Source organism: Zalophus californianus, chromosome X (assembly GCF_009762305.2).
Source record: "Zalophus californianus isolate mZalCal1 chromosome X, mZalCal1.pri.v2, whole genome shotgun sequence".
Classification (NCBI taxonomy): domain Eukaryota; kingdom Metazoa; phylum Chordata; class Mammalia; order Carnivora; family Otariidae; genus Zalophus; species Zalophus californianus.
The window spans coordinates 109,405,517-109,431,446 of record NC_045612.1 but is presented as its reverse complement, the minus strand read 5'-3'; the positions used below and the strand labels follow the sequence as shown (position 1 = coordinate 109,431,446).

The 25,930-nt window shown below is 39.8% G+C and overlaps 1 protein-coding gene across 3 annotated transcripts in view; it reads right to left on the bottom strand.

The window, feature by feature from the left end:
- Positions 1–18,270, bottom strand: part of KLHL15 (kelch like family member 15) — a 34,949-nt gene extending 16,679 nt beyond the window's left edge. Inside the window, exons 1-3 of one of the 3 annotated variants that reach the window (XM_027609525.2) lie at positions 18,213–18,270; positions 17,439–17,638; positions 4,550–5,261 (exon numbers count right to left, since the gene is read on the bottom strand). In XM_027609525.2, the coding sequence (XP_027465326.1) occupies positions 4,550–5,254 (705 nt within the window). In that variant the 5' untranslated portion in view covers positions 5,255–5,261; positions 17,439–17,638; positions 18,213–18,270. Of the gene's footprint in view, positions 1–4,549; positions 5,262–12,032; positions 12,063–17,438; positions 17,850–18,212 lie in introns of those variants that run through there. The other 2 variants (XM_027609528.2, XM_027609527.2) reach the window with 2 other exon arrangements.
- Positions 18,271–25,930: the final 7,660 nt, after the last annotated feature.

The window sequence follows — 25,930 nt, the reverse complement described above, 5'->3', positions numbered from 1 at the left end:
GAGGACGGGGGGGAAAGATATTGCAGAAGAATAAACTCCAAGATTTCAGCATAGCTAGAGGGCGAGATTCAGGTCCCTACAATGAAGGAGGGCCATTCCCTGGGGAGAGCCAGAATGCCCAATTCCCTCACTGTGAAGCCTCTGCTCAGATCTGTTCGTTACTACCAAAGAAGAATTAAAGTCTATACAGGTTCCTTCCACCCAGCTTTGTTCACTTGCTTTTTATTTTCCCGAGGCCAGGGTAAGGATCCTGACAGAGATGCCACACTCAAGTTAACTTCATCAGCCACTCTACAGGTAGGTAAGCTCATTTAACGCTAAACTGTGCAGAACATCTCGAATGGCTGAGAAACCAGAAGAGTTTAATATGTGAGAAAGGCTGTTGACCATACACATATTCAGAGAGTTTCTAATGAACAGCTCACTCCTTGAACTTCTAGAGCAGCGCTGTGCAACAGAAATATAAAGAGCCACAAATGTGAGCCAATGATTAGTTTTACACTTTCTGGTAGCCACATTTAAAAAAGTAAAAAGATGAAGTTGATTTTATTAATGTATTTTATTTAACCCAGTATACCCAAAATATCATCTCAAACTATAATCAACATAAAAATGAGTAATGAGATCATTTACACCCTTTTGTCATCCTAATTTTTGAAATCTCAATTCAGACTTGCCACATTTCAAGTATTCAGTAGCCACAAGCAGTAACCGTATTGAACAGCGCAGTTCTAGAGTCATAGATATAATTTTTTTTATTATAGAGTAATCTTTTGATCTTGACTTCAGCTGGTTTTAATCTCATTAAATTGAATGGAAAGGTTCTCAGTGTTTTTGTTTTTGTTTTTGTTTTTTTAAAGATTTTATTTATTTGAGAGAGAGAGAGAGAGCGCACAAGAGGGGGGAGGGTCAGAGGGAGAAGCAGACTCCCTGCTAAGCAGGGAGCCCGATGTAGGACTGGATCCCAGGACTCCAGGATCATGACTTGAGCCGAAGGCAGTCGCTTAACCAACTGAGCTACCCAGGCGCCCCAGGGTTCTCAGTTTTTTTTTAAAGGAGGGAAATTTTAAGACTCTAAAACAAATCTAACAGAATACTATGAATAAAACTCTTGATTATCTTAGTCATAGGATCAGGCTACTTAGCCTCCTAATACAAAAAAAGGATGTAAATTCTAAGTTTGATTAGAGTTGCTAAGTGCCAAGACTTCTTCGGCATTACAACAATATTTTCCCATAACTGTTCCTGAAAAAACACAATGCTGAACAGCAGATGTGTTAACAGGACACATAAGGAAAAGAGGAACTAAGTTAATACCAACATAAAGAAATACTCCGATAAATCCAGAATATGGAGCACACTAAGACAATCAGTGATCTTATCGTTCTCAAAAAAAGAGGGGGACTGTTTTAGATTAAGAAAGATTAGACAGATGTGATAACCAAAAGCAATGCATAAGTAACAACTACATTCTAGGGCATTTTGAGAAATGGGAAAATTTGAATATGGACTATTAGATGATGATATGTTAATTTACTTAGGTGGAATGGCAGTGAACTTGGGTAGGAAAGAGTCCTTATTCATAGGAGAGGCGTGTTGTTTTTAGGGATGAAGTATTATGTTTGCAATTATTTCTGAAGGTTCAGCAAAGAAAAAAAGATCTAGATAAAGCAAATATGGTAAAATGTTAACAGTTCTTGAATCTAGGTGACAGCTACACAGGTATCCATTATACTACTCTTCCAACTTTTTATGTTTGAACATCCTCATCATAAGAAAAAGGAGAGACAGTTCTAGATTCAAAGGGAGACATAATAACCCAATATACTGTACGAACTTTGATTAAATCCTTAAAAAAAAAAACAGCTGAAAAAAGACATTTAGGGGACAAATGAGAAAAATCAGAAAATGAAGTGCCTATTACATGACATTAAGGAATGATTGTTAATTTCAACAATGGTATTACGGTTATGTTGAATTTCCTCACTGTTGGGAAATGAGCTGCTCAATCAAGCAGTGAGGGATGAAGTATCATAATGTCTACAACGTTCTTTGAAATGGTTTTACATAGCTAAAGCCAATGTGGCAAGATGATAACAATATTAACCTACAGGATATGTTTATGGGTGACCATTCCACTATTCTTTCAGACACTTTTTTATGTTTAGTAAGTCATAAGAAGTTTTTAATAATTTAAAGCTAAAAATAAGAAGTACCTATCAATATTCCATTTTTCTAAATTTCAGCCTATAGGATAAAACCACAAATCAAAACTGCCTACACTTTTCCCCATGTAGATTCTCGTACTAAAAAAGGACGAGCACAGATGTAACATGTCTTTATTTCTGTGCCCTTTCTGTCACCGTGCGTATATAATGGATATTAAAAAGGCTTTGTTTGAGACCTGCAGCGTACTAAGTAAAGGAAAAATAGATGGGCCCTATTTTCAAGGGAGCTCAAATTAGTATGGTGCAAAATAGTTTAAATTCTTATTTCCCAACCCAATTTTCCATTTTAGTTTGGTTTATGAAGTTTTATTTCTAGAGATAAGCTCTCAAAAATCTGCTTAAGCAGTGTTTTCAAAATTTAGAAAGCCATACATCCCTCCTGAAACTAGTATTACAATGTATGTTAAACTCTATTGGAATTTTAAGAGAAAGCCACAGATTCCTTTGATAAGCATTAACTTTCATACATCGCTAAGAATCACTGACTACCTTCCATTTATCTTACCAGTATTACTAAAATAAAACTAAAAGATTTCTAATATTACAAAAAATAAAGATTCCTCTGTGGCCAGGGCCTTATTAAGTTTTCCTAAGAAATTAACTCAAGAAGGAAGCCTTAACATTTTTATTCTGAGGAAATCTACCCAATACCTGGCCAGTGGTGAATAACCACCTCCTATGCTATTTAAGCAAACAAAATCCATCAGAAGGTACAAGTGATGTTTCATATAATTTACAAAACTACCCAATGGTATTAACTTTCACTTCAGCCACTGTCACTACTGACCAGCTTGAACTGGTAATTAGAATATAAAAAGGCTTGGCACTGAGCATTTAAAAATCATTTACTGCTAACAATTCCATCATATTGTCCCACAGAAGGAGAAATTTTATTTATTTCACCAGTACTTCCATCTAGACTAAAGTTGGAGGGTTTTTGTTTTAGTAGTGGGAGTGCAGTTGCATCTAATGTATAAAGACAAAACAGGATTCCCCAAGGAAAGAGAGCAATAAAAACAATAGTAAGGAAAAAAATCAAATCAGAGACAAATGATTTACATAGTTGATGTGGGGCCGATTATCACCCAACAAAAAGTAATTAAGAAATGTATTCTTTAGTTTCAATGATTTCTGCCAGATCAAGTACATTCTGAGAATAAAGATAAAATCCCATAAAATTGGGTTCTCTATTGAAAGTATAAGTTAATGACACTTCACAGCATTTGGGGGGGGGGGGGGAGGAACATGCCAGGCTGCTGAGTGTGATCTGAAGGCACAAATTTGTTTATTTTTCAAACGGTGTAAACAGCCCTCCTTTGCAAATATTGTATTTTAATCACCAGCTGTGGTAACTAAAGCTGAAGAACTATTTAACATGAAGGGTGTCGAACCAAAGCTTTAAGTGTGCTTTCTAGAAAGAAGAAAAGATGCAAGAGGTAAACAGAGCCCCAGAGGTAACCATGTGATTAGAAACCAATTAAGTTAAGCAATTACTGAAACTGCTTTCTCTCCTTTCAGCAAGAAAGGATCACAAGTGAGACTCTGATACAAAAACGAAATATGCTTTCATGCAAAAAGGCCAAGGTTGTTTTGGAGAAAGACTATTTTTCAGATAGCAGAACTATTACATGGTAAAATGTGCACAGGGATGTTTGATCAACGTAGGCAGAGGATTTATAGTCTATTTAGTTAGAAATGCCAAAACAATGGTTTTAGACATAAACATGTCTTCATGGTTAAATTTAGTTAGTATTCATAGTGCAACAGGGGAAAAAACAGAACTACTTAAGAGTAGGGAAGAAAATCAACTAGGTAAGGGTAGGGAAGCATCACCACTAGGGCCTACTGCTTTTCAAGAGCTATTTTATGTTTACTCACTACATTTTAGAGGAATACGAAACTGCATTAATGTACATCATTCAAAACTACAAAAACTCCTCTCAACTCTAATTTCAGCATGTATTACTTAAATTAATTTTTAAAAACAGAGCTAATCCGACCCAGTTTAGATTTAATTACTTTATGGAAAGAAAAAGCTAAAGCAAACTTGGAATATTTTGGGTTAAATAATTATGCTTCAACTTTAAAAGTACTTTCAAAACAAAACTACTCTACTACCTACCTGGTTCATCTTTCACCCACAAAATGTGTTTTTAAAAACCTAAATGCACAAGCTACAACAAATTAGACTGCTTATCCATGAACTATTCTTATAAACTCTTCTCTTTTTTGCTCCTGACCAAGCCTGGGAATCTTACCTACAAAAACATACTGCCTTAACTGAACGATGAGTCCTGTCTATTGCTTTCAAATGCACTAACCTTCTCAAAAACACTGGATGGGGTCATCAAACAAAACCTGATGTTCTGAATGATGGTATCGGTATGTCTCCAGCGTCTTCTATCATGCCGCAGCCAAGACTGCACAGCCTCGTACAGCTCTATCTCTGGGAACCTGCTCAGATGATCATTATCCAAATAAGACATGAGCTTGTCAAAGCTCAGGTAAGACAGGAAGTCAGGCCTGGACATGAGTGGCACAAAGTTGTCTAGCAGAAAGGCGTCCAACTTCTCCCTGACTCCCTCGATGTTTACACCAAAATCATCTAAGAGTCTCATAATTTCTGCACAATTTTCTAAGCAGATTTTCGCTAATAGAAAAGAGCAGCAGAACTTCACCACTTCTATAAGTTGAACATACATGGCAGCCTGAAGGATCTCATGAACAGTATTCATACTCAGTTCTATAGTTCCATAATACATAAATTGAAGGACGTGGCTGAAACCAGTAGCAGTGAGACCTTTTAAATGAATTTTGTCCTGATCTCGCTCCCTCATGTCTGCAGTAAACATAATTCTGAAGTAATCACTCTGGGTGGCCAAGAGTGCTTTATGGGCCTGGAACTGATGATCTTCAATAACCAGAGTGACATCAAGAAGCAATCCCTCCTCATACAGTGCTCTGAACCCAGCAGAGACACTGGTGTCATGGATGGAGGAACAGAATCCTTCCACGTCCCCTGCCATGAATCACCTGGAAAAAAGGTAATCAAAGAAAACTGTGTTAATCATTTCCATGCATTCTGAAGACATTATTAAGAGCTTAAACAATTTTTCATAATTATCTCAATTCCACTGCCTAAGTCTTAAATGGACAAGCCCTTTGGGAGAAGACAATCTAAAGGTTTGCAGGCTAATGTTTTTGGCTTCCCTACCTGGGGAAAAAAGTCTATTGCATATCTTACAAACAATATATGCCTAGCCCACTGATTTTACACTGTTCACCAAATATATTTCAGTATGTCCCCAAATTGTCAACACAAAAAGGATTTTTCAGCCAAATGCTAAATTACGAGAAAAAGCAACAAAAAAGAAATCGAACCAGAGTACCACTGTTGACCTTGAAAAAACCTGGGAACTTACCCAAAGGAAATAATCAGATAAATATGCCAAATTGTACACACAAGATTTTTAGTTCTAGCCTTACTTATAATAAAAAAATGGAAAACGTTCAAAAGCCCAACAACAGATTATTAAATAAATGTGGTGTAGTTCTCTAATGGATTACTATAACAACTAAAAACGATGGCAGCAATCTACCTATTCTGACAAAGGATGTTTATTAGGTATTATTATGTGAAAAAACAATGAAGCAGACAACTGCAGTTTACTCGGTGAATTTTCCAAAATTAAATACACATGTGTATGTTGAGAGGAGAAAAGTCTGGAGGAATATATACCAAAATGATATCCCCGGGTGGTAAGATTTCAAGAAACTGAGGTTTACTCCTTTTCCTTTTTACTTACCTCATTAACCTTATTCTAAAAAACAGTGATCACACATTGCTTATATATTTAAAATATAAATATACAATTTTTGAAGGGAATGAAACCACATTTTTGCATACCCAAGAAATGAAGCCAAGATAGAATGATAATGAGATCTCCTAACCAGAATAAACTAATTCAGTTTCTTAGACTGTTTATGAAGCAAAGTAATTTTCTCCTTTTCACACAACTACCCTCCCTCCCACGCTGCTGGCCAGGCCAAGGGCCGCTTATCCTCTCCTCTCACCCTCACGCAGCTCCGCCCCCCATCCCCCAGTTCCCTCCCCACCCTTTAGTCTGTGCCCTGTGGAACCAGGCTTCAGAGTCAACAAACTCCCCTACCAGCTCCGCCGGTCACAAAGTTTTCTCCACAGTCAGATTTAAATACAAAAAAATACTCCTTGATAGCTTATTAAACCTACCTTCTAAGTCTTCTTTTAGGTTGCTACTGTCCTTTTTCTAAAACATGGCCTTTTGCTCAGATAAAAATCCATCTTCTATTGCTCCTTCTCACTGATCACTTACCCACATCCTGATCAATGACTCTCGCCCACATGTTCACGGACAACTTCGGCACCCAGCTAAGACTCATGTTCTCCACGTCTTCAGTGTTCACATAAGATCACTTGTACAAAACCCACGAAGTCCAATTTTCCTGGTCGCCTCAACTCCTACAACCTCTCCCCTTACTCCATTTTAAAACCGTATTCCCATACGTGCTAGATCTCACCACAATCTAAAACTGGTCCCCATCTAAAATCTAAACTGTCAACTTTTCACTCTGGCTTAACCTTTGCCTTTTTCACTTGGCTTATCATTTCCAAACTTTACTTTCCGTCCTTTTCCAGCTCAGACCTTCTGGTATTAGACCCAATCTCCCAAGTGCTTTCCTTTCCAATCTCCCCACTCTATTACCAATGCCTCCTCCTTTGCTTTGCCGCAAGAGCGCCTCCGGCATTATGTTAGGCATGGAGGTATGTGCCTTTCGGGAATCCCCTCTGCACCCTGGATTTGGCAGTGAAAAGGCAGCTTCCATGGCCATGCGAAAAGCACTACTTCTCCACTCTTGCGAGTAGGCTATCACTGTTTTTTTCTACTTTGTATCATCAATATGTTATCTGTGATACCCTATGTTTAATTTCTTGATCTATTAACCCATTGATTCAGCAGTTATCCCAGTCTAAAGTCATCTTAAAGAAAAGAAAACCCTTTGTTAATCAGCAAGAAAAAAGTCTGAAAGGATAATATACCATAATGTTAAAAATGGTTATCTTGGGATGTTCTACCAAGCAGTTCTAATTTTTTCCCTTTTGCTAAACTGTTTTCTAATCTATCTGCCACAAAAGTGTACTATTATTTTGAAAGTTCATTTTTAAAAATCTTTAAAAAAAACTTTAATTGCCATATCCAATGATTATATCCTAGCCCCTTATTTCTCAGAATCCTTCTGCAGCATGACTGCCTCCCTTGGCTCATCACTCGCTCAGTTTCACGATACTATTTCCCTGATTGTCCTCCTATTCCTAGGCTGCTTATTTCTCAATCTCCTTCCTGGGCTCACTTTTCTTGAATGAACACTGGCATTCCCCAGAATTCTGTTCTCAGACCTTTTCTCTTCTCATCTAAACTCTGCGTCTCCTTAAATGACTTCATCTAAACCCATGATTTCTCCTATTACCTACCTTTACCCTACACTGACCATCTCTGTCCAAGTGGTGAATGGTCCACTAAATACCTCTGGGTGCCCCACTGGGATCTCAAAATCATGTCTAAAAATAGTCAATGATCATGTCTAAAAATAGTCATAACTCTACCCTCTCCCAATCAGTTCTTTCTTCCGCATTCCCCATCTTACCAAGAGGCATTCTAGGTGCCTCTTGCCCCAGTTTGTCCCTAACTTACCTTCAAGTCTTATTGGTTAAATGACACAGTATGTTTACTTACCTAAGACAGCAAAGTATGCACAAGGTGAAATTATTATCAAGTTTTTTATTAGTACTCCATTAATCCAAAAGCTATACTTTCATTTTGGAAAGGCAGAACACAAGAGGGCTGTTTATCATTTGGAAAAGAGATATAAAATATTTTAGACTCTGTAAGCAATGCTTGGCAGAACAACTTTACTAATACATTCAAGATGAAAGTAAGCTACTGGGTTTTTTTCCTGAATTATTTTTAAAATTAGAATTAGAACTTAGAATTTTCCAAGTGATATGAGGCATATGTACACAACTGCGTACCGGGAACAAAAGGAACATCACACAGTGTGGTATCTGAATAACCAACCATTATTGTTAATAGAGGACTACCCACATCACACTAATGATCAATTTTCAAAATAAGTGGAATTAGAAAACACAATAAGTTAAACCAGATGAAATATTTGATATTTCATTATCTTTCTCAGGATCACCAATTATCACTCTGACTTATCAAGATATCAGTCACATTTAATGGAGATTCAGTAGTACAAGACTGGACATTAACGTTCATATGCTTGAGAGCAGACTGCTTTGTTTTATATTAATCTGTTATTTTGATAGTGCCTAAAATACCATATATTTCACTTGTCAAAGTAACCCTCTCTATTCAACAGCTATCACTATCTAATAAGGTCTCAAACAGCTATTACTGACCTTCCTGAAAAAGGTTCCATCTAAAGGACATTTTTAAAAGGAGATACTATGCTGCAATAAACACAGAGATGCATATATCTTCTTGAATTCATGTTTTCATTTTCTTTGGGCAAATACTCAGAAGTGGAATTACTGGATCATATGGTAATTCTATTTTTTTTTAAGATTTTATTTATTTGAGAGAGAGAGAATGAAAGAGAGAGAGAGACAGCACAAGAGGGGGGAGGGTCAGAGGGAGAGGCAGACTCCCCGCTAAGCAGGGAGCCCAATGTGGGACTCGATCCCGGGATTCCAGGATCATGACCTGAACCGAAGGCAGTCACTTAACCAACTGAGCCACCCAGGTGCCCTGGTAATTCTATTTTTAATTTTTTACAGAAGCTCCATACTGTTTTCCACAGTGGCTGTACCAATCTGCAATAGCCAAGATATGGAAGCAACCCAAGTGTCTACAGACTGATGAATGGATAAAGAATGTGGAGATGTATATATATCACACACACACACACACACACACACACACACACACACACACACACACACACCACACACACCGGAATATTACTCAGCCATAAAAAAGAAAAAAAGAATGAAATCTTGCCATTTGCAACAAGATGGATGGACCTAGAGGGTATAATGCCAAGTAAGTCAAAGAAAGACAAATACCATATGATTTCACTCATATGCAGAATTTAAAAAACAAATGAACAAGGAAAAAAAGAGACAACAGACTCTTAAATACAGAGAACAAACTGATGGTTGCCAGAGGGGAAGTTGGTGGGGGGAATGGGTGAAATGAAGAGGATTAAGAGTACACTTCTCTTGATGAACACTGAGAAATGCATAAAATTGTTGAATCATTATATCGTATACCTGAAACCAATATAAGGCTGTATTGTTAACTGTGCTTGAATAAAAAAATTAATAATTCAAAAAAAATAAAAGGAGAAACTATGCTTTCTCAAAAGAAGCAATCTAATGGTTCCAGATACTTACTATGGTAGAAACACCATAGAGCAAAGAAGGGGGGGAGGAAGAAAAGGAGAATGACTGGTAAACTGGGAGTCAAAAGACCCTAAAAATTTAAGGACAGCACCGGTACTCCTCTGGGCACCCAGCCCACTAAGGGGGACTCCAAGCAGGCAGGCTTCCACTCTGTGATCCTGTCCGGTCACATAAGGTCAGACTGGGGTGAGAAATAGGCATTAAGATGAACTCTCTCTCGTCAATAATTTAGAAAAGGGAAAAAGAGATGTGCACTGTGTAGGACTAGAACTGGAACATGTCAAAGAGCAGCTGTGGGCACCAACTTCTGCCTGCCATGCGGGTTGAGTATCAGAGAAAGCCAGTGAAATGAGAAAGAAGAATAAAGCTAAGACAAGAGGACAGGGAGTGCTCCCCAACATCCTCATTTTTCCAGTTGCTAGGCCAACCTCTATTCCTGTCCCCAGGTTCTAAGAGAAGTCCTTCCATGCTTAGAATGAATTCCTTTTTTACTACCTTAGGTGGGTTTTTCCTTGGTATTATAGTCAAGGTCCCTAACTAACAGGGTTTTAGAACAGAAATTACTACACTTTAAGTTACCCAAACCTTCTTGGTCTTATTCTGCATCTGTAAAATTGAGAGCATTGAACATGATGAACTCAAAAATTTTCGTCATAAATCTGTCACTTATTCTCTGACAGAGGTATAATGCAGTTACGTAGGCATGCAGACTAAATAAACTATAGTTATTTTTCAAGTCTTAGCAATGCATTTGTCAAGTTTACTTGATCTAAATTGACTTCTAAAACTAATTTGTGATAGCTGGGACATCTCAGTAACTTCTTTTCTACATGAAAAAGCTTGGTGCATCTATCAATAAAACTAACAGCTTTAGAGCGGCAGCAGTATTTTACATTTTAATGGGAAGCATGTGTACAAGCAGAAAATGATAAAATGCTCGGTGATTAACTGACCAACATTTAATCTCTAAATGGAAGTAGTGAGTTAAAGAGTACAGGTGTGGAGTTAGGGGCCATATTTGAATCCCAGTTCTACCTCTTACCAGCTGTGTGACCTTGGGGCAAGCTATTTACCCTCTCTGTGCTCTAACGTCCTCATCTGTAAAAAGTGACATCAATATCAGTGGAATCTTCCTCATAAGGGTGTGGTGAGGATTACATGAATTAATACACATAAAGACTTAAGAACAATATGTGGCCCTTAAGGACACCATAATGTTAGGGCTTACTATGCCCCTTCTGTTGGTGCTACTGGAACCAATATAATAGACCTGACCCTTTAAGAGTCTGGTTGTCTCTGGAAAAATCCTTCTCCTTAGCCACAGCACTTCCTTCAAACCCCAACCTGCCTTAACAGCGAAGTCTCTTAGGACCCAGGCCAACTCTAACCTGATAAAGACACTAAGGTTGACAGGTGAAAAATTTCAAGGTCATACAACTATTTAGAGAGATAAAACTAGAATCCGATTTGCAAAAAAATACAAAGAAATTTGTATTCTGTTGGAAAGAGCAAAACTTTTGAAATTAAGAGTGCTCACTAGTACTTACCACTGCGTGACCTGGAGAATTTCAGTTAACTCCTGACTTCAGTTTCCATCTACACATTAGGAATTATCATCACCACCTTATTATTGAGTTGCGGTGGTGATTAAATGAATTCATTTAAATGCCTAGCCCAGAGCAAGGCACTCCACCAGAGGTCACTCAATCTTGGCTTCCATTGTCCACTTCTTGCCTATTGCTCCTTTATCATTCACAAAACCAAAGGAACCAAAGGAACTTGATACCCCTCAAAATCACTGCTACAGATCCCACACCTCCCTAGGTAAGTTTATAAGAGATTAGGAGATGTACTGGTAGTCAAAACACTGGACTTCATTTGGCAATGGCATTATTTCCCATTTTTTCTCATCACACAAGTATGATTTTCTAGTTTTTACGGGCTGTTCAAGTTCTTCCGCCCTAACCAGAGTAGCTACTCTACATCTGTGCTGTTCAATACACAAGCCACTAGCCACCGGGATATGGGGCACCTGAAATGTGGCTAGTCCAAATTGACATGTGCTGTAAGTATAAAATGGATGCCAGATTTTGAAGAGTTAGTCCAAAAAAGAAAGGGTCAATTATCTCAATTTACAAATTTTTCTACTGATCACATGTTGAAATAATATTTTGGATATAATGGGTTAAATAAGATATACTAAAAGTAATCTCACCTGTTTTTTACTTAAAAAAAGTGACTATGAGAAAATTTAAAATTACACATATCTTGTATTATATTCTATTGAACAGCACAGATCTACATCAATGCTTAAGGCATCAAAGAGCCAAACTTACAAATGAACACGTGAAACAAAACCAACTTGTTCACAATCCATACCCCGGAAGCTACAAAGGAAAGAAAAAAAAAGTGAGGCTTAAATTAAAATAAAAACACAAAACACATATATAAGCAAAAAAACATTAATTAGAAAAAGGAAAGTATAGGAATACAAAAAGAAAAACATATAAAAACTTATGCATAAGAATTCTGTAAGAATTATAGCAATTTATGGAATAATCATAAAAATGAATCACTGTAAAACTAAGCTCAAATAAGAACTATAAATCAATGAAGGATGGTGAAAAAAAATCCATTAAGGGGCTCTGATTTACTGACATACAAAATGTTCAATGTACAGAAATTCTGTACCCTCACTTTTCAAAAATGGACCATCAGATTAAAGGAAATCATGGTTTATAAACCCACATATGTATATATTTGAAACTTGGCCTCTAGAATTTCAAATGGCTGTTTTTTTTCAAAAGCGGAACCAACTTAAACTAGTGACAAGACATACACTACTAGGAAAGAAATATTGAAGAGTTTGTCTTGTTTCATCAACTTGGCACTGATTAGGAAAAAAAAGAAAGCCTCATATTTTCTACACATAAAAATGATTAATACAGCAATTTCCAAAGTGTAGTCCAGGGACAAATGGGGTCCTCATCCCCTTAAAGGACTCCACAAAGTCAAAACTATTTTCATAGTAATAATTTTAAAAGTTTTTTTTCACTTTCATTCTCTCAGTGTATTCCAGAAGCTACATGTGTGATAATGGTAACAGATTAAATGCAGAGGCTGATAAGAAGCCCATTGTCTTCCATTAAGTCAGACATTAATTAGATCTGCAAAAAGGTAAAAATTAGATCTTCTCACCAAGTTTTATATGGTTTTGGAAAACGTTTAATTTTCATCAAAAATGCTACTTAGATTAACGTGTAATGGGTTTTTAAATACTCCAGTTTTAATTTCTATTATGGTAAATATAAACAGATAAAACCCACATAAACAAAAGCTCTTTAGGATCTCCAAAATTTTTAGGAGAATAATGAGGTCTTGAGACCAAAAGGTTTGAGTACCACTGATGGTATGATCAAGAGATCAATGACAACACATGCATATACACAAAACATACTCTTCCTACCTCTGCCCTGGAAGACTATTACTGCTATTTATATCACAGAAATTTCTAACAGTTCAAACTCTCTAGTGACCAGCAAAGAAAGAAGTCTGGTGGGGGTAAAATTGGACAGGAAATTAAAGGCAAAGAAATTAATGCTTCCTTTTCAGTTAGAAGGCTGCCATTCCGATTTGAAGGCAAAATTCTAGGCAAATAGAAGATGTTTCAAAATTAACCTCCATGTTTATGCCATAAGCATTAATTTAATGTTTTCACATTCCTCCCAAAGGTCCTTAAAAATTCATACAAAATCCTAAGCCATTTGGAACAAAAGCTAGATTCTCAGAGCTTGATATACTTCTTTTCAATGAAAAATTTAAATTGTCATACTACCTTCACCCTCAAACAGGTAGCTTACCAAAGTTGGTGCCTAATGCAGAAAACCCCATACTCACACACTGAAAAGAAAATGCAAGGCTTACTACGGATAAAAATAGAATTAATTTCTGAGTCATAAAGTTTCTCACCATTTCTGTAACTTATAAAGAAAAAATTTTAAGTTTGGCAATCTCAAAGTGGCTAACTTCTCAATCTAAAAGGCAAGAAAATTTTAAAAACAGACTCACTGTATTAGCTCTATTAGCAGTCATTTTACTCTTGGACACACTATTCAAATTGAGAAACAACTCAGTTTAATATGGGAGGAAAGGCTGCATAACTTTAATTTGTTTAATACTGGAAATTCTTTCTTGTCTATCTAAATGTTTTTATAACTCAGTACCAAATTGCAAATGACCGTTTAAGCTTTTAGGAAGGCTCTTGGGTTCTCCAGCCCCAGGTTGGCACCTATTACCCAAATTACTTCACTTTTCAGGTATGTTTAGCATTTAATCGTTCTATAATACAAGAAACCTTGCGAGAAAAAAATCACTCCTGCTTCAATGCTATTTTTTCATCAGAAGATTTTCATTTAATGCTCCTCTGCCTATTCCTCAGTACGAGCAGTAGTCCAAGAGTGATGTCATGGAAAACAGCTTCCCTAGCCTTTAGAGATTGGATCCAGTGAGAATTCTAGGAAAAGCCTCTATTGGGCAATAAAACCCCAAATCTTCTAAGTTATATCCTAACAAGAAATCATCAACATTATAATGTTAACATTCTAGTTTTCTATAAAAATTATATAATCAAACTAAATCTTTCAGAAGGTCTTGATGTTCTGATACAGATTTACTGTAAATCTTTAAATGATGTAAAATCATTAACTAAATTCATTTATTTCATCAGAGACAAAGGAATAAATTTTCTATCTGTTCTTATTTGCTTCAATGATTCAGCCAGATGAGCTTTAAAGGCCTTATATTAAAAACAGAGTATCTGAGGAAATACCTTGCCTTTTCTAGTTTCTTCCAAAGTAAAAATTTCTAATTCTGAAAAGGCCTTCCACTTTTGGACCAGTAGCAGTACAACATATACCCACAGCAAAGATGAACCATGAAGGCCCCTCCAACGATTCTTAAGATCGTAATAATAATTATCTCCCATTACTCTCCCCCCTTGTTCACCCTGCCCCAGATACTGGCCTCTTTTGCTGTTTCTTAGAAACAGTCACACACCCACCTTAAGACTTCTACAGTCGCTGTTCCCTCTGCCTGATCACTACATCCCCAGATATATATGGCTGCCTTCAAGTCTTTACTCCCTTCAAGTCTTTACTCCAGTGAGGCCTTGCTCGAACCCCATCTTTTAAAAAAACAAAACAAAAACCAAACAAACAAAAACCAAAAACCTCACCCACCCCCACAACCAGAAATCCTCACTTTCCCTTTCTGCTTTATTTTCCTCTATAGTACATTAAAATAGAGATAACAGGCTCTTTTCCTTAATTAGTTTGCTTTTTATGTTTCTTTTTCTTTTTTTCAGTTTTGCTTTGACTGTTGTATCCCTCACAACCTAGAAATAACAGCACTTGGCACATAATAAGTGCTTAATAAATATTTGTTGGATGAAGAGATAAATTTAGTCTTCATAACGCTCCATGTTCTGTAACCATCCCTGATTTAAAGATGAGAAGAATCAAAAGCTCACAGAGGTTATAAGGAACTTGCCCAAGGCTATGATTCTTAAGTGGTGGAGTTGGGGTCTGCCCCACTTCAGAGCCTCTGTGTTTAACCAGTATCCTACAATGCTTCACCAATGACTCTTTCATTTCTCTTCAATAAAAAACCCCACACCAACTATAGCATTCCAGTTCAGGGAAAATATATACTAATAAATTAATTCAACCCCTTAAATATTCATTCTTCTCCCAGTTAATGTTATTTACCCTTAAAATATTTACAACGTGAGGAGCAAGCTGACAAGAGGCAAGCTAATTTTGGGAGTCCAAGTGAAATGAAAATTTGGGCCCCCTTATCCGAAAGCAGGAAAAAAATGTTGTTAAAGGTACTAAAATAAAAAGCTCTCTCCTTTCTTCTGTGGTCTCTCTCAACTTGTCATGGTGTTTTTTTATTTGTTGTTTAATGCGTTCTAAGTGAAGAAAAATTAAAAATTAAAATTAGCATGAATTTTACCGTTCACCTTTATATTGTACAATGCCAGTTTTACATGCAGATTATTACACCAACTTCAGGGCCCTTCTGAACACCCATGAAGCCAAGCCAGCCCTGGTTCCAAGATTTTAGCCCCAGATAACCCAAATCAAGGCAGAGAGAAGGTCAAACCTTGAAATTCCCAATAAAGCAGTGATTTGCCAAAATTTTATCTTCAGGACAAATGATAAGTCCAGTGTATAAAAGCTAGCACATTAAAATAGGCTCTTCCATTTGCTAATTTAATCGTGCCCGCTTATATCTTTGTCTTTTTACAAAACACAAAAGTATACTCTAAAAAACAACTGGTATTGGGTTATAAAATATTTCAGAAAAAACTCAGAAAACCATTTGTTGCCTAAAAATAACAATATACTATGAAAAATCCTTCTCTTTCACTTTTTGTGGACCATTTTTAAGCCAAACCATACTACATTTTTGATGTACCCAATAGGAATTATTCCATACTGATCTGTTACACACATATCTTAGTTCTGACAAATAATAAATCCCATTTCTCAAGCCACAAATATTTACTCTTCTATTATTCCTAAGTTAAATCAGCAATAGAGTGCAAATTAACACCAATTCCCACTGAAGAACTGGTTCTAAGCACCTACTAAGTGCTGATGATTTAAAAGAGATTTATGTTATATAAACACTATTACATTGTCAAAAAGTTGAAAATTTCTATACATTTCTAGATCTGTTAAGAATTACAGAAATCTGAATGCATTTGTAAGCTCTTAAAAAACAATTTTCAAATTAGTAGATATATTCAGGCATCCTGTTCCCTAGATATGAAAAATACCATTAAAATTAGAGAATATATCTTAAAAGCATTTTCTAAATTACCATTAAATCAGATCAACAAAAATAAATTCGGAAAATACATAAGACTAAACATCAAGTGTTAAATAAATATTCCGAGTAAGAAAAAGGGCATAAGCGGCCTAGAAAAATGAAAAGCAAAGCACCACAGTAACGTTAAATTTGAATTAAAGAATACCGTTATTTAAATAAGCAGTTAGCATTTCGTAGGAAGGCCAAGCAACGTGACTATTATATATCCAGTCGATTCACAGCACTGCTTTGCTATTCCATACTTATTGCTTACACTTATAATACACGAAAGAAAAAAAAAAGAGGCAGCAACAGTTAGCCACTACAACATTAACCACTCTGGCAAGGGTTACTTAAAAAATCGCTTTGCATTTTTACAACACTTTACAGCTATAGGTTATTTTCACGTATATGACCTCATATAGTCCTCACTACCCTGTGATGTGGCTATTACTGCCTAGATTTCATAGATAAGAAACCGATGTTCGGTAAGCGATTTTCTCAGCGTCACCCAGTCGAACCCAGACCTTCTGATTCCACGTTTTATGCCTCGCATTTCGCATAGTTCTATTTCAGGCATAAACAGAATTTTTAAAGGGAAGGAACGGGTTAGGGAGAAAATAATCATGGTACCTGCAGCTGTGTGCTGCAAAAAATGGCTGAATTATGCTTCTTCCGTTTTTTTTCCCCCCTCCTTGAAAAAAATATTTCAAACAATTTAAGTAAACTCAAAGACAAATTAGGTCCCGGCGTCTACCAAATGTTTGACTCGGGTCTGTGCAGAAAACGCTACCGAATCCGTGCCGAGCGCGGGGCCGCGGACGAAGCCCGGGCTCCCGCAGGCCGGAGGGCCAGGGGCGGCTACGCACCTCGGGGGTCTGTCCAACCTCTAGTGGACGGCAGTCTGCATCAGGAAGAAGCGGGCCGGCGGGCCGGGCGGTGGGCGGTCGGGCGCCGGGATGGCACTCGGCAGGATCCTCGAACCTCTACAAGGGGCCGCTCCCGGGCCGGGCCGGGACGCTCCGGCGGGGGGCGAGTCTGCGCGCCTGCGGGCCCCTCGGAACCAGTCCTGGGAAAGAAGACAGCACTGAGTCGCGAGTCGAGACAGTCGGGCTCGGCGCAAGGCGGCGCGGCGTCGGGGCCGGGCCCGGCCTTGCCAACGCCAGGGGCCTCGCGGCGCCTGGCGGGGCTCGGCCGGAGGGCCGACTCGGGGCCACGGGCGGGGGAGAGGGCTGGGGGGCCGCGGGCAGCAGCAAAAGCACCGGCGGTAGCGGCGTCGACGACGGCGTCTCCGGGCTTCTGCCCCGAAGCGCGCCGAGCCTCAGGATCACCCACGCCGGGGGTGGAGGAAGGCGGGAAAGGGGCGGGCAAGGGGCGGAGCGTGCGGGGCCACGAGCCAGGGGCCGCTCCGGGCCGCGCGCCCCCTGCGGGCCGCGGGAGCCGCCCGGGGCCGGCCCAGGGAGGCGGGGCCCGCCGGCAGGGGGTTCCATGCGCCGTCGTCGCAACGCGGAAGCCTGCCACGCGGGTAGGAAGGTCGAAGGGCGGGAAGACGAGAGTTGGAAAGCAGGCCTCGGTGGCGCTCTCGGCCCCCATCGGCGCCTCGAGGGGGCCCGCGGGCGGGCCGCGGCCCGGAGGGTGTTTACCTTCCCCCTGGTCGAGCGCCAATGCCGCCATGTTTCAGCCAGCGCGCGTCACTTCCGGCGCCGGGGGAGCGGGAGCGGGTGTGGGAGCGGGGTGGGGGCAGGGCTGTCCCACGCCCGCGGGGCCCCACGTTCAGGCCGGCCACGCCGGCGGGCCCCACCGAGGGAATAATGCGGCCGGGCGCTGCACTGCGGGCCCGGCCCAACGCGGTTTCCCTCGTGGCGTCGCCGTCGGGGCTGGGAACGCTCGGTGGTGCTTGTCTCCCCGCAGCGGTCCCGCTTAGTCTGCACGAGCGGTGGGCTCAAGCTACCGCGATGCGCCCACCCTCGACAAGTTGAGGACTGGGACGCCGGGAAAATGTCTTTTTGCATCTTGAACACCACGGTGGGGGTGGGGGAATCTGCGACGACGGGGAGGAAGCCTTGCCATAGCTACCTGTTATAAAATTGACTACATCTGCGCCAAATGACATCATTTTTGTAAGGCAATTTGCAGGGGATTATTGCGTCATAGTTCCACTTGGCTTATTACACAACAATTACACGTTTCGGAAATGCATTTCCCAGAGGTGGGAAAATTCATAGAAAACGGCGTGTCTGCACCAGACAGAAATGTCGGATCTAAAAACGCTGTTCTATTTGCGTCAAAATAAGATGGCAAGGACGAACATTCAGAGAGCAGTGATTTTGGGGGTGGTTATTCTTTTTAAGTAAATCAGCTGTAGAATTCTAGTTAATGCTTTTAAAATATCGCCTTTTTTGATTTAAGAATATTAAAACTAGGACGGTTCTGTAAATTTGTTATTGTGAAATCTCTTTGTGAGAAAAATGTAAATGACAGAAATACACAGCTGGAGGCCAGTGGTTCTACAACTAACCTTGAGTTAAGCCATCCATTGCCCATTTCTAATCCTAAACTGAGGAATTTCTCCTACTCCCACCCCCCACCCCCCGCCGCCATTTTCTCTCTAGACCAATATCCCGATGAATTTACAGTGAGGTGTGTGGCTAAAAGCGATCATTATCTCTCTCTAGCAAACTTGAACATGTCATGTTTCCCAAGAGGCCAGGATAGCACACGGTGTACTGTTTTGCTGAAGTAGACTAGTTCGTGGGAAAAAATAGAGAATCACCTGAATCCTTTGGAAACAGGGAAATAAGCTTACCTTTTCTGACTTAAACTATAAAACGAGCTTTAAAAAACTGTAAGCCCTAAAATATGGCATACATTCAACTTTAAACATTTGAGTTTTCATACATTATTCTTGAACATTTAAAAGTGCTGAATTTTGATTTTTGTGTATTAGCCAACATACATTTTGAGGTATACATTACATAGTGTAGCACTGAGCTGTCGACTTAGGTTCTTGATTCAAGCAGGAACCGAAATGTGTCTGTGTTCTGTGTAGCTGGTATGTATACCTACAGTGAGTGATGTCCTAAACCACTGTGATTAGTACACCCTTATTATGACATTACGTGGCCTCATATCTGGCATTTTGTTATGTCCAAAAGGTTCTTTTTTTTTTTTTAAATACTGTTTCTGAAACTGGGCTGTGTCTTTTCAGCAATCTGTATATTTACTGTGTAGAGTCCATGGGGGGGGAGTTCTATTTAATCAATATCTCTTTCACTCTCATTTTTTTAAAAAGTGTTTTATAGAAGGGTCTAGTACAGTAAGGAGCATTCTGTTTCTCTCAGACCAAGCCAAAGTAAAACCAGGTCATTTAAATAAATAACTCCTCCAGGTAATTCCTGTATTCAATTACTTTTCCCACCAATTACTGGAAAGTAATGGGAGCTCCCAAATACCTTGAGGGCATCCTTTCACACTGGTAGAGTCCCACAGGGCAAATGGAAGCTGTCTTTTCCTAGCCCTCTAACTTAAGTGTTTGAGAATACTCCTCAAATCAGCTTTTTCGCAGCTGAAATGTCCCAAGGCATGCTAGAGGCTTGGGGTCTAAGAATGGTGGTAGAGTTGGAAGAAAGTTCCTACCTGGAGGTTCTGAGGATTTAGGACACTGTATAATCATACCCTGCCCACTTTTTTTTTTTTTTTAAGATGTCAAGGCTTTTTAGAAACCCAGAGTCTGCAGTAAGTTAATTGTCTTGGTAATCACTTTGCACGTAAGTGGCTCCCACCTTAATCTCTGGGAATCAAAGAGTTTTATCTTCAGTGAACTCTGATAAGGTTACATATGCATCTCTTCCCTCATGAACACTGTTTTGACAGATGCTCTGTATCTGTTCAAGGGTTTTAAGGCATCTTGTTGAGGTCCAGTCCATTTCAGTCCCTCAGGGCCCACCAGCATTCGCCCCCCCCCCCGCAATCAGTACCAACTTCTGCCAGTACACACCAAGACCTGTACACTGACACATTCCAACAGGATGGTGGCTTTTGTCCTAAACATTATTTTTTGGTCCGTATACCACATGGAACCTTCAAAATGCAGTCTGAGGGGCCCCTGGCTGGCTCAGTTGGAGGAGCATGCAACTCCTGATCTGAGGATCACGAGTTTGAGCCCCATGTTGGGTGTAGTGATTACTAAAAAAAAAAAATAAACTTTTTTAAAAAGTGCAATCTGAGAGTCCCCAAATTTTCCAGCCTTTAAAGTTTGTTGTTTTTACAGCCCAATAGAATAACTTGAGCCTTGGAGTGCCTGGGTGGCTCAGTCAGTTAAGCGTCTGCCTTCCACTCAGGTCATGATTCCAGGGTCCTGGGATCGAGCCCCCGTATCGAGCCCTGCGTCAAGCCCTGCATCGGGCTCCCTGCTCTGCAGGGAGCATGCTTCTCCCTCTTCCTCTGCTGCTCCCCCTGCTTGTGTGCTCACGCTCTCTCTCTTTTTCTCTGTCAAATAAGTAAATAAAATCTTTTTTTTTTTTAAGTAACTTGAGCCTTTATGTTGCATGACTAACAGGAAATGCGTGTCTTCATGAATGTTGGAGGATTCCTGGCTAATGCCTACACACGTTGGTTGTTCCTGGTCACCTGTCACTTGGAATGGCTCCTTGTAGCTTCTCTCCTATTATCTCTAGCCTTCTGGTCTGTCACCACCTCTCCACGTTTCTCCCACTCTCCCTGTGTACTTCCCAACTCACAAACTTGACTCTCCCTCCAGTTTTCTAGCAAAGCAAACCCTAAGGTCATCACAAGGAAACTTCAATCCTTTAAACAGGGCATGGCTTCTAGAGATCCCTAGACAGGGATGTCTTCTCTGGTCATCTCTAAGTCAGATCTGTTGCCATTAGGTGGGAACCCTTTCCTAAGCATAGTAAAGGGTTTGTCCCATCTCTCTTCCCCAATCTCATGAGCCTTTAAACCCACCCCCTGGGCCCAGGTAGGAAAGTACCAGGTCCCTAAACATCCAAAAGGAATGTGGACACACACACAGAACACCATCAAAGGGTACTCCCCCTCCATGACAGAGTGTATTTTAAGTATTTACATTCATGTTAGTTCATCAATGTGGGGAGTTACCTCAATGAAAATGAATTAATAACTTTGTATGGCCAAGAGGACTCAACAATGTGATTCTTTCTGGAACCAAATGCTTCTTCATATTTCATTTCCATCCATAAAGCCCTAGCAAGCAATTCACTGCTGGCAGTTGTGAGAATAACTGCTTTGTGCTTGCAGCTAGCATCTGACAAGGGTTTAGAAACATTCAGGTTTGGTCTCAGAGTCCCCAACACATTGTGACAGGTTTAGACAACATGGGGTGCCATGTGAGCGAGCACAAAGGTAGGGGGATGTAATCCAGGCTTGAGATGGTCAAGCAAGACTTCTCAGAGGCAGTAATTTCTAAATGCAGTCCAAAGGGAAGAAGTACAGGGGAAAGGGAAGAGAATAAAGGACCTCCTGCAGCACAGTCTGTTCCAGGCTGAGGAGAGGCAGCAAGGCAGCTTTATTTAGAGAACCGCTGATAATTTAGTAGGATTACAGTGTAGGACAAGAAGGGGAGAGGGAAAAGAAGAAAAACCACAAAGGCTGCTGAATATAGACTGAGGCAGTGAAGGCTTCAGCCCTCCTGTGTGGCCTCTCATGCCATGCTCGCTCTTTCTTTCTTTCCCTCTTTCTTTTTCTTTCTTTCCCTCTTTTTCTTTCTTTCTTTCTTTCTTTAGATTTTATTTATCTATTTGACACGGGGAGAGAGAGAGAGAGAGCACAAGTAGGCAGAGTGGCAGGCAGAGGGAGAGGGAGAAGCAGGCTCTTCGCTGAGCAGAGAGCCCGATGCAGGGCTTGATTCCAGGACCCTGGGATCATGACCTGAGCCGAAGGCAGATGCTTAACCGACTGAGCCACCCAGGCGCCCCACGCCATGCTCCTTCAACCGTACCATGCTATTATACTAATGAACATACTAAATGATCTTGCATTTTTACTCCTATATAATTCCATAAATTGTTCATTTACTACAGTAATCTACTAGTAATCTAATCTGTACTAATCTATGCTAATTTATTTGTTCATTCCATTAGTATTTATGAGTGCCTACTGTGCGCCAAGTCCTGTACTAAGCACTGGGGATCTGTCAGTGACCAAAACATATGACAATCCTAGCCATCTCAAAGATTAAATAAATGAGGTAATAAATAAGCAAATTATGTGGCCTATTAGAATGTGATGAGTGCTATAGGGAAGAACAGCAGGATTAGAGATTAGGAGTGTTGAGGAGGAGAGCTCTTCCAGTTTTAACTAGGATGGTCAAGTTGGAGGTTGCACTTGACTTAAAGGAGGTGAAGGACCAGACTGTGTAAAGCTTTGTAGACCACTGTAAGGGCTTTGGCCATTGAGAAATTGGGAACCATTGGAAGCTCTTGAGAAGAGGAGCAATATAGTTCACACTAAGGCTGCTGTGTAAATAATAAGAGTTTAGGGGCGCCTGGGTGGTTCAGATGGTTAAGTGTCTGCCTTCAGCTCAGGTCATGATCCAAGGGTCCTGGAATCAAGTCCCGCATCGGGCTCCCTGCTCCTTGGGAGCCTGCTTCTCCCTCTGCCTCTCTCTCTCTCTGTCTTTCATGAATAAAATAAAATCTTTAAAAAATAATAAGAGTTTAGGCATAATGTAATGTACAACATGATGACTGTAGTTAACACTACTATATGTGATATTTGAAAGTTGCTAAGAGAGTAAATCCTAAAAGTTCTCATCACAAGGAAAAAACATTTTTTCTCTTCTATCTGTATGAGATGATGGATGTTAACTTATTATGGTCATCATTTCACAATATATTTATGCCAAGTCATTATGCTGTACACCTTCAAGTTATACAGTGCTGTATGTCAGTAAAACTGGAAGGAAAAAAAACCCACCCACACACAAAACACACACACACACACACACATAAATAATAAAATAGGCTATTTAAAAATTTAAGTGGACAAATGTGGAAGCAGGGAGATGGGTAAGGAAACTTGTCTAACAACGGAATAGAATGGAGGCTAAAGGAGAGACTGTAGAAAGTGGCCAGACTGCAAATATTCTGAAGGTAAAGCCAACAGGGTTTCCTGGATGTAGGAATAAAGGAAAGAGAGGAGTCAAGGATGTCACCTAGGTTTCCAGCCTGAGTGACCGGAAGGATGGAACTGGCATTTCCTGAGATGGGGAAGACCTCAAGAGGAACAAGTTTGAAAGGGGTGGAAGAGAAAGGAGAAGGGGGCACGCCAAGGGGAGGGAGCTGTCCAGGAGAACAGGGAGCCGTTGTAAGGAGACCAGAGTGTGCTATGCTACCAGGTGGAGAGACAGGTACTAGAAGTTGCTAAACATCTGCCAGCAATAAAAGATCCAGTGAATGTCGCCATTTTAACTGAATGGATTTGAAATGCAGTGTAGACAATGTCCCCTTGAAAATGAAAACATCAAAAAGAACAAATGTTTAAAAAGTTAATCATTTTTGTGCTCCTTCTGAAACAATGAAAAATAACACTATGCTTCAGAAGCCTCAACATTGCAAGCCACATATTCATGAGGTGTTTATGAAATTACCAGGGGGCTCAATGAAGTAGAGCAAGGACTAGGCCCTGGGGCACTCCCATTAGGGAGTCATGGAGGGGGGCGGAAAGATAGAGAACTGTCAAGGAGATAGAGGAGTAGTCAGTGAGAGACCGGTAAAAACAAAGAATGTGGTATGCCAAGTGAGATAAAGTATTGTAAGTTGTTAAACATCCACTATCTATAAAAGATGAAATGAATGTCACCATTTTAATGGAATATGTTTACTTTGAAGCACAGTGTAGAAAATGCCCCCTTGTAAATGAAAATGTTAAAAAGAACACATTTCCTCCAAAGTTAATCATTTTTATTCTTTGTGAACCGATGAAAAGCAACACTATACTTTAGAAGCCTCAAGGTACAAGCCACATATTCATAAGCACTGCATTTCAGTAGATGTGCATGCAAACACACACACACACACACTCTCTCTCTCTCTCTCTCTAATGTGAGCGCCAGAGTTGAGGTGAGTGGGAGCAATGAAGAGCTGCTATATGGTGTTTGCTCAATGAAAGAAGTGAAAAAAAGCCTTCAGTAATAACTGTTGCCAGAAGCACAGCTTTAGGGTTTGGGGAGTGTGGTTAAGGATAGAGACGGGATTGAATCCAGGCTCTGAGGTTATTTACTGCTTCTAAAATGAAGTTCTTAAAAAAAAACAGTGATTGCATAGCTCTCTTGGGACAATATGTCTTTGCTGATACAGGGCAGAGAGGGACTTGAGGTAAGTCAGTACTGGCTGCCACAGCTTGTGGTGGTGGTAGCTGAAGTAGAAGCAGGGGAAACATTACATGAACAACAGGGCCCAGGCCTGGCTGAAAGGACCGCTAGCTTCATGCTTTCCAGTGACTTGAGAGAGGAGCAGCACTGTTTTGGTGAGGGGCACTGGAATGCCAAGTATAGGTGAGACAGGTAACCCTGTGGGATTGAAGCCGCAATACTGTCAAGATGGTGATTCTCCCTAAATTGATCTACAGATTCAAAACAATCCATATCAAAAACCCAGCAGGATTTTTTTTTCTTTTTTGGCAGAAATTGACAGGCTGATCCTGAAATTTATATGGAAATGCAAAAGCTCTAGAAGGGCCAAAACGGTTTTGAAAAAGGACATAGTTAAAAGACTTATACTTTCCAGTTTCACAATGTACTATAAAACTACAGAAATCAAGACAGTGTTGTACTGGCATAAGTACAGACATAGAGATCAACGAGAGTCCAGAAATAAACCCTTTTATGGTCAGTTTATTTTCTACAAAGATACCAAGGCAATTCAATAGGGAAGGGATTGTCTTTTCAACAAATGGTGCTGGGACAATTGCATATCTGCAACTGTCCAAAATTTGGGATGGAGTTAAACCCTTTCCTCACACTTTACACAAAAATTAACTAAAAATAGATTATAGGCCTAAATATAAGAGCTGAAACTAGCAACTTTTAAGAAGAAAACCTAGGAGTAAATCTTTGTGAACTTGAGCTAGGTAAAGTGTTCTTAAGTATGATACCAAAAGCATGATTCGTAAATGAAGAAATAAATTGGACTTTGTCAAAGTTAAAAACTTTTGCTCTTCAAAGATACCGTTAAGAAAATGAAAAGACAAGCAACCGACTGGAAGAAAACATTTGCAAATCATGTGTCTGATAGAGACTTGTATCCAGAATATATAAAGAACTCTTGCAACTCAATAATAAGAAAATAAGCAACCCAATTTAAGAATGGGCTGGAATAGCTTT